The following is a 16112-nucleotide window of genomic DNA, read 5'->3' as shown; positions in this document are numbered from 1 at the left end:
GCAACACGCTGCCCTAGCGGACTGAGTGTGAGTGTGAGTGCGAGTGACTGTGTGTGTGTGTGAGCGACTGTGTGTCTGTGTGAGTGAGTGTGTGGTGTGTCAGTGTGAGTGTTTGTGCGTGTATGTGAGTGTGAGTGACTGTGTGTGTGTGTGTGTGTGACTGTGTGTGACTGTGTGTGACTGTGTGTGTATGTGAGTGTGAGTGACTGTGTGTGTGTGTGTGTGTCTGTGTGACTGTGTGTGACTGTGTGTGTGTGTATGTGAGTGTGAGTGACTGTGTGTGTGTGTCTGTGTGACTGTGTGTGACTGTGTGTGACTGTGTGTGTATGTGAGTGTGAGTGACTGTGTGTGTGTGTGTATGTGAGTGTGAGTGACTGTGTGTGTGTGTGTGTGTGTCTGTGTGACTGTGTGTGACTGTGTGTGTGTGTGTGTATGTGAGTGTGAGTGACTGTGTGTGTGTGTGTGTGTGTCTGTGTGACTGTGTGTGTGTGTATGTGAGTGTGAGTGACTGTGTGTGTGTGTGTGTGTGTCTGTGTGAGTTAGTGTGTTTGTGTGTGGTGTGTCAGTGTGAGTGTGTGTGCCAGTGTGCGTGTCTGTATGATGAGAGAACAGGAAGGGTGCAGCCCAGCACAGGGTTAATCAGCAGTATCAACACCTACCTCTTGTGTTTAATATCCAAAAGCAGCTTCTTATGTAACAGGCAGCCTAATCACTGCACTGCTGCATGTGTACATGTTTGCACCTGTGAAAGCTACATGTGTGTGTATTTCAGTCATACACTGAGATCCTCATAAAGAGAAACACAGTCCTTAATGAGCCAAGCTCGCCTTGGTTTTTAAAAGGCCTGGTTTTTAAAGGCGTGGTTTTAAAAGGCTCGGTTTTTAAAGGCTTGGTTTTTAAAGGCTCAGTTTTTAAAAGGCTCAGTTTTTAAAAGGCTTGGTTTTTAAAAGGCTTGGTTTTTAAAGGCTTGGTTTTTAAAGGCTCAGTTTTTAAAAGGCTCAGTTTTTAAAAGGCTCGGTTTTTAAAAGGCTTGGTTTTTAAAGGCTTGGTTTTTAAAGGCTTGGTTTTTAAAGGCTTGGTTTTAAAAGGCTTGGTTTTTAAAGGCTTGGTTTTTAAAGGCTCAGTTTTTAAAAGGCTCAGTTTTTAAAAGGCTTGGTTTTTAAAGGCTTGGTTTTTAAAAGGCTTGGTTTTTAAAGGCTTGGTTTTTAAAGGCTCAGTTTTTAAAAGGCTCAGTTTTTAAAAGGCTTGGTTTTTAAAGGCTTGGTTTTTAAAAGGCTTGGTTTTTAAAGGCTTGGTTTTTAAAGGCTCAGTTTTTAAAAGGCTTGGTTTTTAAAAGGCTTGGTTTTTAAAGGCTTGGTTTTTAAAGGCTTGGTTTTTAAAAGGCTTGGTTTGTAAAGGCTTGGTTTTTAAAGGCTCAGTTTTTAAAAGGCTTGGTTTTTAAAAGGCTTGGTTTTTAAAGGCTTGGTTTTTAAAGGCTTGGTTTTTAAAGGCTTGGTTTTTAAAAGGCTTGGTTTTTAAAGGTTTGGTTTTTAAAGGCTTGGTTTTTTGTTGTTGTTACACAGGATTCATTTCAGTGGCATTGGGAAGATTTGGAGGTGGGAGGGGCCTCGCTTCACAATGCTATCCAGATACAAGAGGCTTGCTGTGCTGTGTTGTGTTAACAGCTTAGGATTTAGCGGGTGATGTGCAATGAAGTTTGACACAAGGCTGGTGTTTTATTTATCAGTACAGCATTGAGAAACAGGGTCGTCTGAGGAGTCACACATACTCCAGCAGGTTACTGCTCTTGGAAACACACAACAGTGGAAACCACTCTTCATTTCCCAGTGTTGCTTTTAATCAATGCAATTCCATTTTTAGCAACTCTGAACATCACTTTTCAAAAATGAATCATTAACCTGTTACACTTCAAATGACTTGTAATTCCTAATGTCAGAAGCATGATGAAACGCACTTGCAGTAATTCAATCTATTTAAGCATATACATTTGTCTTACTAGAGTTCTGTCTTCTGGCATTCAGAATCAGCTTTTAATAAGCCCCCATGTTAATTGGGTTGCACAGTGTGCTTTGCTGGTGTTCCTGTCCTGAAATATTGGCAAGGGCATGCAGTGCCAGTGATAAGTGAATGGAAATCTAGTAAGATGTATGTCCTCAGTTCTGAAAGTCTCCTGCAGCAGCTGCAGCAGCACTGTGCCCCACAGAATCCAGTTAAGACATGGGTGTCCACCTGTCTCATATACCAACCCTGCAGAGCTCCAGTAACTCACCCCACCTGTCTCATATACCAACCCTGCAGAGCTCCAGTAACTCACCCCACCTGTCTCATATACCATCCCTGCAGAGCTCCAGTAACTCACCCCACCTGTCTCATATACCATCCCTGCAGAGCTCCAGTGACTCACCCCACCTGTCTCATATACCAACCCTGCAGAGCTCCAGTGAATCACCCCACCTGTCTCATATACCAACCCTGCAGAGCTCCAGTGAATCACCCCACCTGTCTCATATACCAACCCTGCAGAGCTCCAGTAACTCACCCCACCTGTCTCATATACCAACCCTGCAGAGCTCCAGTGAATCACCCCACCTGTCTCATATACCAACCCTGCAGAGCTCCAGTGAATCACCCCACCTGTCTCATATACCAACCCTGCAGAGCTCCAGTAACTCACTCCACCTGTCTCATATATCAACCCTGCAGAGCTCCAGTAACTCACTCCACCTGTCTCATATACCAACCCTGCAGAGCTCCAGTAACTCACCCCACCTGTCTCACATACCAACCCTGCAGAGCTCCAGTAACTCACCCCACCTGTCTCAAGTGCAGTTTGGAAATACAGGTTTGTTACGCAGTAAAGAGAGGGATGCCCATTCTGGGTGCAGCAGAGGAGTAAATATCAATGTAAATTGCATCAACACAGTATGAGAATGCATTTTGTCAAAGTGAATACAGTAATACATCTTCATTTGAAGGTACTGATTGACTGCTTTATCACATGCTAAATTACAGTAGATACTTGAACGCTTATTTCCAACTGCTTTAAACACTCACTCATACATTCTATACATAAGTGTGTGTGGGGGGGGGGCTGCGGTGTGTGTGGGGGGCTGCGGTGTGTGTGGGGGGCTGCAGTGTGTGAGTGGAGGGGGGCTGCGGTGTGTGTGTGGGGGGGGCTGCGGTGTGTGTGTGGGGGGGGGGCTGCGGTGTGTGTGTGGGGGGGGCTGCAGTGTGTGAGTGGAGGGGGGCTGCGGTGTGTGTGTGTGGGGGGGGGGGTGGGGGGGGCAGTGGTACAGGGTCTGTATTTCACAACCAGAACCAGAAACAGAGTGGGGACACAGTGCTGATCTCATAGTCATAGGGGAGACTTCATAGGTCCTGTGTCACAATCTCAATCCTACTCACTGCGTCCAAAATGACTGAGAAAACAAAGAAGATAGGGTCTTCTGCAAGCCCTCCCTTGGTTTTCATTTGTTTAACTTATGCTGTAATAGGTATGTGACAGAGAGAGAAAGAATTCAAACTGTAAATCTCCCTCCCGACCAAAGAAGGCGCTTGGTAAGGTGGATCGTATGCTTCCTCCTAGATGGACTGCCTTGACGGTAGGCAGAAACCGGAAGGTGACCATATTAGGGGGAGCGCGTAGTTGCATGTACCTGGAAGGATTCCATTGCAATCAGCTGCGGGGCGAGCCCCTAGTGGAGAAACCATGGCAACGGGTTGCTTGCAGGGATGAGGTTCTGGGTACAAAAGGGGAAGCAGCTACGTTAGTACGCCCCTTGCGCTGATGACGATATTCAGCCGGAGCCTGTGTGTTTGTTATTGTTTTTTTGTGTCGTTATCAGAGGAGGAGTGAGAGTCGGGAGCTGCAGCCGCGGAGCCAGCATTAGACCCGGAGCACGTCCCTCACAGCACAACACAGCACAGCACCAGCACTCACCACGACCCCGGAAGAAAGAGCACAGTTTCGTGCACGGAGGATTGTGGTTCAGGAGTGTCATTCTTTTGTTATTAAGGACTGTAACCCTGCCGTGTTCCCCCCGATACCATCGCTGGGAAAAGGGGGGGGGTTTATTATTATTATTTATTGCAATTATTGACATTAAAAACACAGACGTTTTTGGGAGAACTCTGGTCTGGACATTGCCTTTATTATCACCACTCACATCCTGTTCACAAGTGGTGTCAGAAACGGGATTTTACAATGGACCCTGCAGCACTGAACACCATGATGGAGGCTCAGGCACGGAGGCATGAAGAGACCTTGGCAGCGGTGATGGAGAGGATGAATGCCATGTTCCTCGCGGCCAACCAGAGGAGGGAACCGGTGGCCGAACCAGCAGTAGCGCCTCCGAAACCTAAAGTGGTGAAGATGTCGCTGGAGGATGATCCCGAGGCCTATTTAACATCCTTTGAAAGGCAGGCGACAGCAGCCCTATGGCCTCGGGAGTGGTGGGCTACCCAGCTGGGACCCAATCTGATCGGGGAAGCCCAGGCAGCCTACCACGCTTTAACCCATGAACAAGCCATGGATTATGATGTGGTAAAGAAAGCCATCCTTCAGCGACTGGACATCACGGAGGAGACGCACCGCCGCCGGTTCCGGGAGTACCAACGCCCCGAAGGAGTCCGACCCCGAGTAATGGCCCAGCAGTTGGTGGACCAGGTGACCCGGTGGCTCTGCCCTGGTGAACGCACAGCAGAGGAGGTGGCTGAGATTGTCACCATTGAACAATTTATACAGTTGCTGGGGCCAGAAGCCAGTAATTGGGTCAGCCGGCACCGGCCCACCACGCTGGACGCCGCAGTCAGGTTGGCTGAGGGGTACGAGGACTCTATGCCCACACCGCTGCCCACCCCGATACATCCCACGCCGACCTTCATCAGACCCAGGATGGCGGGCCCAAGGCCTGGGCCCCTTCACCCACACACACCCTTCACGTCTGGACCAGCACCCTCACGTTCCCCAACGGGTGGCCTCGCTCCACAACACTGGAGGCCGAGGTCAACCCCCAGCTGGGGTAGAACAGGGGCCCCCTCCCCGCTGTCAGGTCGGCAGCGGGACAATCAGGCTCCGTGGGCGCCTCTCCCTCTGGAATGTTACCGGTGCCATGGGGTCGGCCACCTTGCCCGGAATTGCCCCTCAGCAATGGAGTGTGGTGCGGCTTCGCATTATTTGGTACCGGCGACAGGTAAGTCCAGGGGTAATGATTGGGAGGGACCTTGTATTGTTGATGTGCGGGTTGGTAATGTGAGCACCCACGCATTAGTGGACTCTGGGTGTGGTCAGACCTTGATTTCGGAAACTCTCTTAGAAGGGGTACCTTGGTGGTCACGTGGGTTAGTGGTCATCTCCTGTATCCATGGAGATAACAAGGACTACCCCCTCACTAAATTAGATGTGACCATTGGTAGTCACACCCGCCGTGTAATTGTGGCGGTGGCAAAAAGGTTGCCATACCCTGTTATTTTAGGTCGAGACTGGCCATGTTTCGAAACAATTATAAACCAAAAGGTAGAGCCAGTCTCCGGTAAGACCATAGGAGCAGCGGGGGAAACTATTGGAGATATTTTTCCGCTGCATGCTGATCTGTTCCCCTCTCGGTTCCGCCCAAAAAAAACTAAACGAGAGAGAAGGGTGGAAAAATGGGAGGGCGCATCAATGACACGAGGTTGGGGTTTGGTAGGAGACTCCTCCACGTCTGATAAACGCCAGGGAAAGGGAATTGGGATCCAGTGTGACCGACCGGGCCGAGTTACTGAGACCCCTAGTGCTGAGGCTACCATATCCCCGCTCGATATACCGAAAGTCTGGGACCGAGATGTTGATCTAGCGTACGAGCAAAAAAATGATCCTACGCTGGCTAACCTCTGGGGGCAGGTTCGGTCTATCGAGGGGAAGGAAGTAGATGGCAATCGGCCGCTCACATACCCTCACCACATTGTGCTTGGGCATTTGCTGTATAGAGTATCCCGAGCCCCGAGCACAGGGCAGACTGTAACACAGTTACTCGTTCCTCAGTCTTTTCGACATGAGATCATGCGGTTGGCTCATGATGTCCCTTGTTCGGGCCACTTAGGTAGCGAAAAGACTCAGGAACGAATATTGGCTCGATTTTACTGGGCGGGAGTGTACAGTGAGGTGAAGCGGTATGTGGCAACCTGTAGAGAGTGCCAACAGGTAGCGCCGGGGCGGGTTCGCCCGGCCCCATTGGTTCCACTGCCCCTGATCAATATCCCCTTTGAACGCATTGCAATGGACATAGTGGGCCCATTGAGCCAGTCTGACTGTGGATATACGCATATTTTAGTAGTGGTGGACTACGCGACCAGATATCCAGAGGCAGTACCATTGAGGTCCACTAGTGCATTAGCGATTGCAAAAGAGTTAGTGCAGATCATAGCGAGAGTAGGGATCCCCAAAGAAATTCTGACTGATCACGGAACTAATTTTATGTCACGGTGTTTAAAGGAACTGTATAAATTATTACAAATTCGATCCATTCGGACCTCCGTTTATCACCCGCAATCGGATGGTTTGGTGGAACGTTTTAATCAGACATTGAAGCAGATGCTGAGGCGGTTTGTCAACCAGGAGCAAAAACATTGGGCTAAACTCCTTCCCTACCTGATGTTTGCAGTGAGAGAGGTGCCTCAGAGCTCGACCGGGTTTTCTCCCTTTGAGCTGCTGTACGGGAGACAGCCACGAGGGGTCCTTGATCTTGTAAAGGAAGGATGGGAGGAGCAAAATAAAGATGCTAAAAACATAGTGAAATATGTAATTATGTTGAGAGATCGCCTGCAATTGGTTGGTCATTTGGCACACGAGAACTTAAAACAGGCTCAGCATCGGCAAGAGCAGCAGTACAATAAACAAGCACGGATTCGGACTTTTCGGCCAGGAGATAAGGTACTGCTGCTACTTCCCACTTCGGAGTCTAAACTATACGCTAAGTGGCAGGGACCATATGAGGTGATGCGGGCAATTGGTAATGTAAACTACGAAATCAGACAACCCGATCGCCGGAACAAAACTGAAATTTACCATATTAATTTATTAAAACCCTACAATGAAAGGGAGGCCCTGTTTATAGCCAATGACAGTATAGAAGAGGATTTTGGTCCCTCTGTCAGTACACCAGCTACAGTTAACATTCCGATGGGGGAACAGTTACTTCCTGATCAGAAGTGTGAACTCCGTGGGTTAGTGAAACAATTTGGTGATGTTTTTTCTGACTTGCCTGGCAGAACTAATATGATTGAACATGCTATTATTACTCCCGCAGGTGTCAGGGTTCGAGAGAGACCGTATCGAATCCCGGAGAGTCGCAGGGGTGCCGTTGGCCGGGAGGTGAGGGATATGCTCGAGCTTGGAGTCATTGAGCCTTCCCGGAGCGAGTGGAGCAGCCCGATAGTGATGGTGCCTAAGAAGGACGGCTCCACTCGGTTCTGCGTGGATTTCAGAAAGGTTAATGCCATCTCCAAGTTTGATGCATATCCCATGCCTCGGGTAGACGAGCTCCTCGACCGACTGGGAGGAGCGCGGTTGATTTCGACTTTGGATCTGACGAAGGGATACTGGCAAATTCCACTAACCCAGAGTTCGCAAGAGAAAACTGCTTTCTCTACCCCGGGTGGCTTGTTCCATTTCCAGACCATGCCCTTTGGGTTGCATGGAGCCCCGGCCACCTTTCAGAGACTGATGGACCAGGTCCTAGCGCCCCATCAGCAGTATGCCGCTGCATACATTGATGACGTGGTGATTTTCAGCTCTACCTGGAGAGAGCATATTATTAGACTTTCGGCCGTCCTACAGTCTCTGAGGGAGGCGGGGCTGACGGCTAACCTGGGCAAGTGTGCATTCGGCAAACAAGAAACCCAGTATCTTGGCTTCCTTATGGGTAATGGGCGGGTAAAGCCGATCGCTTCTAAAGTCCAGGCTCTAGTGGAGACGGCGATCCCGAGAACCAAACCGCAGGTGAGATCACTATTGGGGTTAGCAGGCTATTATCGCCGCTTTATCCCCGAGTATGCCACCATAGTTAACCCCTTGGTAGAGCTCACCAAAAAGACGGCTCCAAAAATAGTTAAGTGGACAGGGGAGTGTCAGGGGGCCTTTGACACGATTAAGAGGAGACTATGCCAGGCCCCAGCACTTATTTCACCAGATTTCAGTAAGGAGTTCATCCTCCAGACCGATGCCTCCCAGATTGGTCTGGGGGCGGTCCTGTCCCAGCAAGTTGACGGGGTAGAACACCCGATTATTTACATGAGCAAAAAATTGGCTCCACGGGAGATTAACTACTCCGTCATTGAGAAGGAGTGTTTGGCCATCAAATGGGCCACTCATGCCCTTCGTTATTACTTGCTGGGGCGTTCTTTCACTCTTGTCACTGATCATGCTCCTTTAAGGTGGTTGCATACGATGAAGGACAATAACGCTCGGATAACTCGGTGGTATCTGGCGCTGCAACCCTTCCACTATACAGTGAAACATCGTGCGGGTAAGGAGCATCAAAATGCAGATTTTTTTTCAAGGGAGGGGGGCCCATTGGGGAACTTAGAATTGGCCGAGTGTGCCTTCGGCATCACTCTGAGGGGTGAGATGTGTGACAGAGAGAGAAAGAATTCAAACTGTAAATCTCCCTCCCGACCAAAGAAGGCGCTTGGTAAGGTGGATCGTATGCTTCCTCCTAGATGGACTGCCTTGACGGTAGGCAGAAACCGGAAGGTGACCATATTAGGGGGAGCGCGTAGTTGCATGTACCTGGAAGGATTCCATTGCAATCAGCTGCGGGGCGAGCCCCTAGTGGAGAAACCATGGCAACGGGTTGCTTGCAGGGATGAGGTTCTGGGTACAAAAGGGGAAGCAGCTACGTTAGTACGCCCCTTGCGCTGATGACGATATTCTGTGTGTTTGTTATTGTTTTTTTGTGTCGTTATCAGAGGAGGAGTGAGAGTCGGGAGCTGCAGCCGCGGAGCCAGCATTAGACCCGGAGCACGTCCCTCACAGCACAACACAGCACAGCACCAGCACTCACCACGACCCCGGAAGAAAGAGCACAGTTTCGTGCACGGAGGATTGTGGTTCAGGAGTGTCATTCTTTTGTTATTAAGGACTGTAACCCTGCCGTGTTCCCCCCGATACCATCGCTGGGAAAAGGGGGGGGGTTTATTATTATTATTTATTGCAATTATTGACATTAAAAACACAGACGTTTTTGGGAGAACTCTGGTCTGGACATTGCCTTTATTATCACCACTCACATCCTGTTCACAAGGTATAAAAATGAATAACCAACTGCTTTATGTTTCTGCTGCTAAACTACAAAATAATGCTGAAGATCCCTTTTCAGTATGCGTGTCTCCAGAGATCTGTCTGTAAAGAGAGCACCAGGACTGGCTGTGATGCTAGAGGAACCCAGGAGAAGATGGGGCTCAATTCCAAGGGAATCTCAATGCTGGGGAGAGAGCTCTGCAGTCAGGGGAACTCAGGAAGAATATATCATCTTTTCAAGGGTGAAGTGGCATCTCAAATAAACACTTTAGTATCAATTTAAACCTCCACACTCCCCACAGTAACAACAAGCAAGCAGTTTGTAAGAGCCGTGTGCTGAGGCACTGTCCCTGATGACCGGTCTAACTGACTGGCTGTATAAGCAATGACATTGCCACCAGATACACTTCATTACTGCAATAAGCCAATAACAGCGATTGCACAAACTGGGGCCCCAACACATTGCAGTATAGACTGCACCAGGCTTGAGGACACTATCCCAGACAGACAGGACAAGACTATTCTCCTGATCGTTTCCCAGGTATCTGGTCTAGAGGACGAACTGGAGCTCAGAACATACAAGCTGAATTCTACAAGATGCATGGCAGCGGATCAATAAAACACATGGCTGCAATGACACCGGCACAGTATGACAAATAGTTTGGTTTCGTTTCATTTGAATTATACAATGAATTTGTTAGACTCTGCCCACAGAGATTCACCCCCTCGAGCTACACTTATTAACAATACAAAAGAAACACCCACCAGTTCACTTGAACACACTCATTAGCAGGTCTGGACTGGAGCACAGGAAAGCTGTCACAGCCTCACGCTGCCTCTCTCCCTCTCCCCCTCCCCTTCCCCCTCCCCCCTCCCCCCTCCCTCTCCCTATCCCTCTCCTTCCCCCTCCCCCTCCCCCTTCCCCTCCCCCTCCCTCTCCCCTTCCCCCTCCCCTTCCCCTCCCCCTCCCTCTCCCCTTCCCCCTCCCCTTCCCCCTCCCCTTCCCCTTCCCCCTCTCCCTCTCCCTCTCCCTCTCCCCAGTCCCTGAGAGTGATTAGTTGCCCTACTGAAGAGAGCTCTAATGCAGATTCAATTACGATGGTCAGCTTCAGAGCCCAAGCTTTCACTTCAGCATTCCAGGACTGCCTTCAATCACAGCACTGCAGCATTCCAGGACTGCCTTCAATCACAGCACTGCAGCATTCCAGGACTGCCTTCAATCACAGCACTGCAGCATTCCAGGACTGCCTTCAATCACAGCACTGCAGCATTCCAGGACTGCCTTCAATCACAGCACTGCAGCATTCCAGGACTGCCTTCAATCACAGCACTGCAGCATTCCAGGACTGCCTTCAATCACAGCACTGCAGCATTCCAGGACTGCCTTCAATCACAGCACTGCAGCATTCCAGGACTGCCTTCAATCACAGCACTGCAGCATTCCAGGACTGCCTTCAATCACAGCACTGCAGTTTCAGGTTTTTGTCTTTCTTTTGTAGCTTACTATTCAAAGACCAATTTAAATGTTCCTGGAAACAAAATAAATGCTACCTGGGGAATAGAATTCAGAGAGATTTGGGAAGATGGGAGATTTACAGAGCAGGATATTCAAATCGAAATGATTAAAACATTTATTCAGGGTTTGAAACATTTAAGCCAAACTCAAAATTATTTTGCAGAACCAAACTAAAACAAACAACTTTTCTTTGAGGAAGTACTGGAGTGAGACGAGACTCTATGAGGGAATCAGCTCCCTTCACTCCCTGCTGTATCCCATGGGAAGGGCTGCTAGATTCATCTGTATATTCAGGTACTATCACTTGCTGGTGCTCAATGAACCAAGGCTGCTTTCACATGAATATTTTACTAAGCACGGGTGTTTCTCCTATTGAGATCTTGTAAGAAGTAACTTTACACATGATGTTGATGTACAGCTATGGCCAAAAATTTTGTATCACCTACAATTTCAGGATTGAAACATAATTAAAAATAAAAATGATATGAACATAATTTAGATATTTTATTTAACATCATACATGTTAGATTTTGAAATGTCACATTTTTCGTTACATTTTTGGAAAACTACAAAGCGGTGTGTAATTCAATATGTTAACGTCACATTATTCAGCAGGTTTAATTGGACTTTATGAAGTTGCACTAATTTGACTAACTGGATGGAGCTGCCCACATCCATAACTTCAATTCTAAAATATTCACTAATGTTAAAAATGTTTATGTTTACAGTAAAGTAAGCCCACGTTTATTGTACTATTAGAAAAGCTAGAGAGAGAGAGACAACAGTTCCAGTATCCCAGATCATGATTTAACTGTCCGACTTCCCTCCAGATAAAACACACTCGCCCATTAAAGGAGGCACAAGGACCTTCCCAGATGAGACAGATGTAGCAAATCTCAATGAGAACACTCCCGGGTACTTAACCAATGCAGCCCTCATGCCCTTCCACTGCATCAGCACTTATTCCATGATCCGCGGGTGCTGCTGCTGCCTCCTCAATATCCTGCTGTACACTGTATATGCAAGGAGGGCTGGCTAAACGCAAGCAGAGCCCTGTGTGAGCATCTGCCTGCTATTATTTAATCAGGGTTTCAGAGACATGCAAGCAGAGCCCTGTGTGAGCATCTCCCTCCTATTATATAATCAGGGTTTCAGAGACATGCAAGCAGAGCCCTGTGTGAGCATCTCCCTGCTATTATATAATCAGAGTTTCAGAGACATGCAAGCAGAGCCCTGTGTGAGCATCTCCCTGCTATTATATAATCAGGGTTTCAGAGACATGCAAGCAGAGCCCTGTGTGAGCATCTCCCTGCTATTATATAATCAGAGTTTCAGAGACATGCAAGCAGAGCACTGTGTGAGCATCTCCCTGTGTGGAGTAGTGGTTAGGGCTCTAGACTCTTGACCGGAGGGTCGTGGGTTCAATCCCAGGTGGGGGACACTGCTGCTGTACCCTTGAGCAAGGTACTTTACCTAGATTGCTCCAGTAAAAACCCAACTGTATAAATGGGTAATTGTATGTAAAAATAATGTGATAACTTGTAACAATTGTAAGTCACCCTGGATAAGGGTGTCTGCTAAGAAATTAATAATAATTATTATTTAATCAGGTTTCAGTGCAGTAAGTAGCTGGGCTCTACCCTGATGGATACTGGGGGTCTAGGGCTGACAATGCTGAAAATAACTCTGAATAATGGATTAGAAACACAAAGCCTCACTACTGGCAAGCCCGCTCCCTACTCTCTAATCATTCTCTTAGAGCAGATTTGTTTATTTGAGGTTCATTTTTATTAGTGCCTGAATGTCACTCAACTGTTTCAGTAAAATCCAATCGAATGCCTTCATTTCTGTTTTTATGGTCCAAGGGCAACAATACGGTTCTTATGAGACAAAGGAATGATCAGCACCACCATGGGCAAACACACAGAGAAACCATGAAGAAGCCCATTATAGAAGTGTACATGGAGCAGGCACATTGAGACGCTGAGGGGACTGACATGGAGCAAAACAGGAGGTATGCTGGAGGGTTTATGTCATGAATCAGTAAAATGAGCTTCTATACAGTAGATCAGCAAGATTACACAGGCTTCAATACTGAACGTTGAGCATTCCAGCATTCTACCAGTGGAATCCAAATAATTCTATTAGAACTCTTGTAGTTTCATATTGAACCCATTATATACAAAATCCATCACATCCATCCATGTACTGCTATTACCATTACTGCTATTGAGCTGGCTGAAGAGCAGAAAGCACACACCTGAGGGAAGGGTTGCAGGATTGCTGTCTTTATTAAAATCATCCGCCTGGGTTGCCACTAACAATTAGTGAAAATTGACATTTCATTGGTCTTTTCTTCATTGAGAAAAAATAAAGCTTTTACACAGTCCTCTCTGGCGTGACAACAGACTGAGCCATACCCCTAATAATCTATTCCTTCATGCTTTACCAGGGTGTGAATACAAATCACATTTCAACACAGACCAACTCCAAATCTATTACACATCGCTGGAGTTATCATTTAAATAGGATACAATCTTGATATAGATCATTAATAATGCATTCTAGCACGCAAAACCTCAGGTGTGTTTTAAACATGAATAAGTCAATACTAAACGCTTCATAGGCTGCTTAGTAAAGTGGTACCTGACAGTAAAAGCCACAAACAAAGGACAGGCAATACAACCAACAGCAGATCTACAACGATAAAAACATCATATCAAGACGCATACACTTGAGAAGAGACCCTGACTCTGAGTGGTTATTATAAAGCGTGTGCACTGCTAATGGACCTAAAAAAAGAAATCTCTATAGACTCATACACTTGAGAAGAGACCCTGACTCTGAGCGGATATTATAAAGCGTGTGTACTGCTAAATGGACCTAACAAAAGGCCGTTATATAAAACAAACAGACACCTCTGAATGCAACACTGCTGTACCGTTTCAGTAAACTTCATAATAAGCCAGGTCAGCAAAACAATCCACAATGATCTTGTGAACAATTCATTCCGCATGCAAGCATTTCAAATGGCAGTTCCAATATCCTCTTCTGTACGCCCTAACAAACCAACTCAATATTTGCTTAACTTTTGTTCACTGAGCTATAGATACATTTGAAAACAGGCATTAAAACTATTTTCAGATTTCACTTTTTTTTTTGTAGGGTAAAATAAATGACCGTGTTAAAAAAGGATATTGTACTTTTCTATGTATAAATATGTGTTGTACTCACCAGTGAGCTGGTCATACGAACCGTCCACTTCTCTGGCGTCTGACAGATTCTGTTTTCTGTTTTTTCCTTTCATCTCGAACTCGTGTATAAATTACGAAATAAACGAAAAGAATGCCTTTTATCCCGAGTCTGTGAAGCACTTTCCTCGCTTCAGCTTCACGGGCATCAGCGGCTTTCCCAAATAGATTGAGTATTATTATTATTTATTATTATTTGTACGATCCCCTGGTTCTCTCTTGCTTCGCATCGGTCCTTTAATGCACAGTGTCAATGCGCTGCGCCGACTCTTTCTAATCCTGTGTGTGTGTGTGTGTGTGTGTGTGTGTGTGTGTGTGTGTGTGTGTGTGTGTGTGTGTGTGTGTGTGTGTGTGTGTGTGTGTGTTTAAGAAGCTTTGACTTCGAAAAATCTCAAAATACTGCAGGGTATACACAGCAAAGTGTATTATCCTATTAACTGTAAAGTGAGACCGTGCTTTCTGACAGTAACGTGTGTTCGTGTAACGTGTGTTCCGGCCGCTCCAGTAGCTGTTGTGCGAGGTTGTTCAAGCTCACCTCTGTGGCAGGTGTGTGTGTGTGTGCGCGCTTGTCTATCACACGCCTGCACAACACCTGAATGTCCTGGTGTTCACCTCACGGGCATGAGGTGAACTAATACTGCAAACCTTTACAAAATAACAATGTCAGCCTTTATTAATTAGCAGACGCCCTTATCCAGGGTGGTTTTCAATTGTTACAAGACATCACATTATTTTTACATACAATTAGCCTACCCATTTATACAGTTGGGTTTTTACTGGAGCAATCTAGGTAAAGTACCTTGCTCAAGGGTACAACAGCAGTGTCCCCACCTGGGATTGAACATACGACCCTCCAGTCAAGAGTCCAGAGCCCTAACCACTACTCCACACTGCTGCTGCTGCTGCTGCTGCTGCTGCTGCTGCTGCTGCTGCTGATGATGATGATGATGATGATGATGATGATGATGATGATGATGATGATGATGATGATGATGATGATGATGATGATGATGATGATGATGATGATGATGATGATGATGATGATGATGATGATGATGATGGACACGCTGCCTAGAATGTAAATACGGTATAGTGTAGAGGTCCTCTTAGTTGCTGCTGTCTTTGCGTGGTTTTTCTCTACTGATCGCTCCACTGTGCAACTCTATCAAAGAGGTTTATTCTGACATTCGTTTCACAAGCGTATCATTACAGTAGATTCTCTCTCTATTGTTGCTCTCTCGCTCTCTGCCTCTCTCTCTCCCTTCTATCGAAGTTACTGGTCAGCCGTTACTTTGTGTCTCAGCGCTACATCCACTCGAACGTTGTTTCATAAGAGCGCATTGGCAGGCTCAGCCTCGCTCTGCAGCGCTTTCAAAATCCCATTTTCACAGCGGATCCTGGGAGAGCGGAACACCTGCAATAAAACACGCAGGAGCTGGCATTTAAATATCAACACCAGATAAAGCCAGCAGGTTTGACAGAACCTGGAATCTTAGCTAAATACACCAATACACGCATACAGAAATACATCAGTTACAGTTACAATATAATCCCCGCCGTCCTTTCAGTCACATCGTTGTATGAAGCCCATTGCTGCCCGGGGCTCTCTGCATACTGCATGCTTGTGATAATATCCACCCAGATTTAGTGTTTTGGTCACTAGGAGGTCAATTCAATTGATCTCATATGTGGCCGATCACAATACTGTTTAAATAATGAAATCCGAGCAGCTGTGTAATTGTACTTAAGAGAAAGACGTCTCTAAATACACTGAAGAGGCTAACTGCACTCTTAAACTGAGAGGACACAAAGAAGCCAATTTGTGGCTTAGAACTTGGTTTCAGGAGACTAGATTTCAGTGAAACACACTCACATGAAGCTGTCTGGGTTTCTCTGTCTATCCCACAAAGAGAGCATTCTGATAGCACGCTTACTGGAAAACCATGAACACAAGCAAAATGTATTCAAAAATAATAAGGTCAAATATTTGAGGATACATCTGCAAAATATTAAGGTCAACATAGTGCGTTATAATAAATGAAATAAGGAACTGTGTTTCCTGAAAGCG

At 46.7% G+C, this 16112-nt stretch overlaps 2 protein-coding genes across 2 annotated transcripts in view; one reads left to right on the top strand and one right to left on the bottom strand.

The window, feature by feature from the left end:
• LOC131696612 (Kv channel-interacting protein 2-like) overlaps positions 1–14340 on the bottom strand; it is a 66955-nt gene extending 52615 nt beyond the window's left edge. The window contains exon 1 of the mRNA XM_058985422.1: positions 14028–14340. Within this exon, the coding sequence (XP_058841405.1) occupies positions 14028–14100 (73 nt within the window). The 5' untranslated portion in view covers positions 14101–14340. The remainder of the gene's footprint in view (positions 1–14027) is intronic.
• LOC131696926 (zinc finger and SCAN domain-containing protein 29-like) lies at positions 3507–9274 on the top strand. The gene is made up of 2 exons (XM_058985421.1): positions 3507–5192; positions 8947–9274. Exons 1-2 carry the CDS (start codon positions 4205–4207, stop codon positions 8955–8957), a joined length of 999 nt encoding a protein of 332 aa, XP_058841404.1. The 5' UTR covers positions 3507–4204; the 3' UTR covers positions 8958–9274.
• Positions 14341–16112: the final 1772 nt, after the last annotated feature.

The sequence above is a fragment of the Acipenser ruthenus genome, chromosome 13 (genome assembly GCF_902713425.1).
Source record: "Acipenser ruthenus chromosome 13, fAciRut3.2 maternal haplotype, whole genome shotgun sequence".
Classification (NCBI taxonomy): Eukaryota; Metazoa; Chordata; class Actinopteri; order Acipenseriformes; family Acipenseridae; genus Acipenser; species Acipenser ruthenus.
The sequence above is the reverse complement of the archived record's forward strand: the minus strand, read 5'-3'. Positions and strand labels throughout refer to the sequence as shown.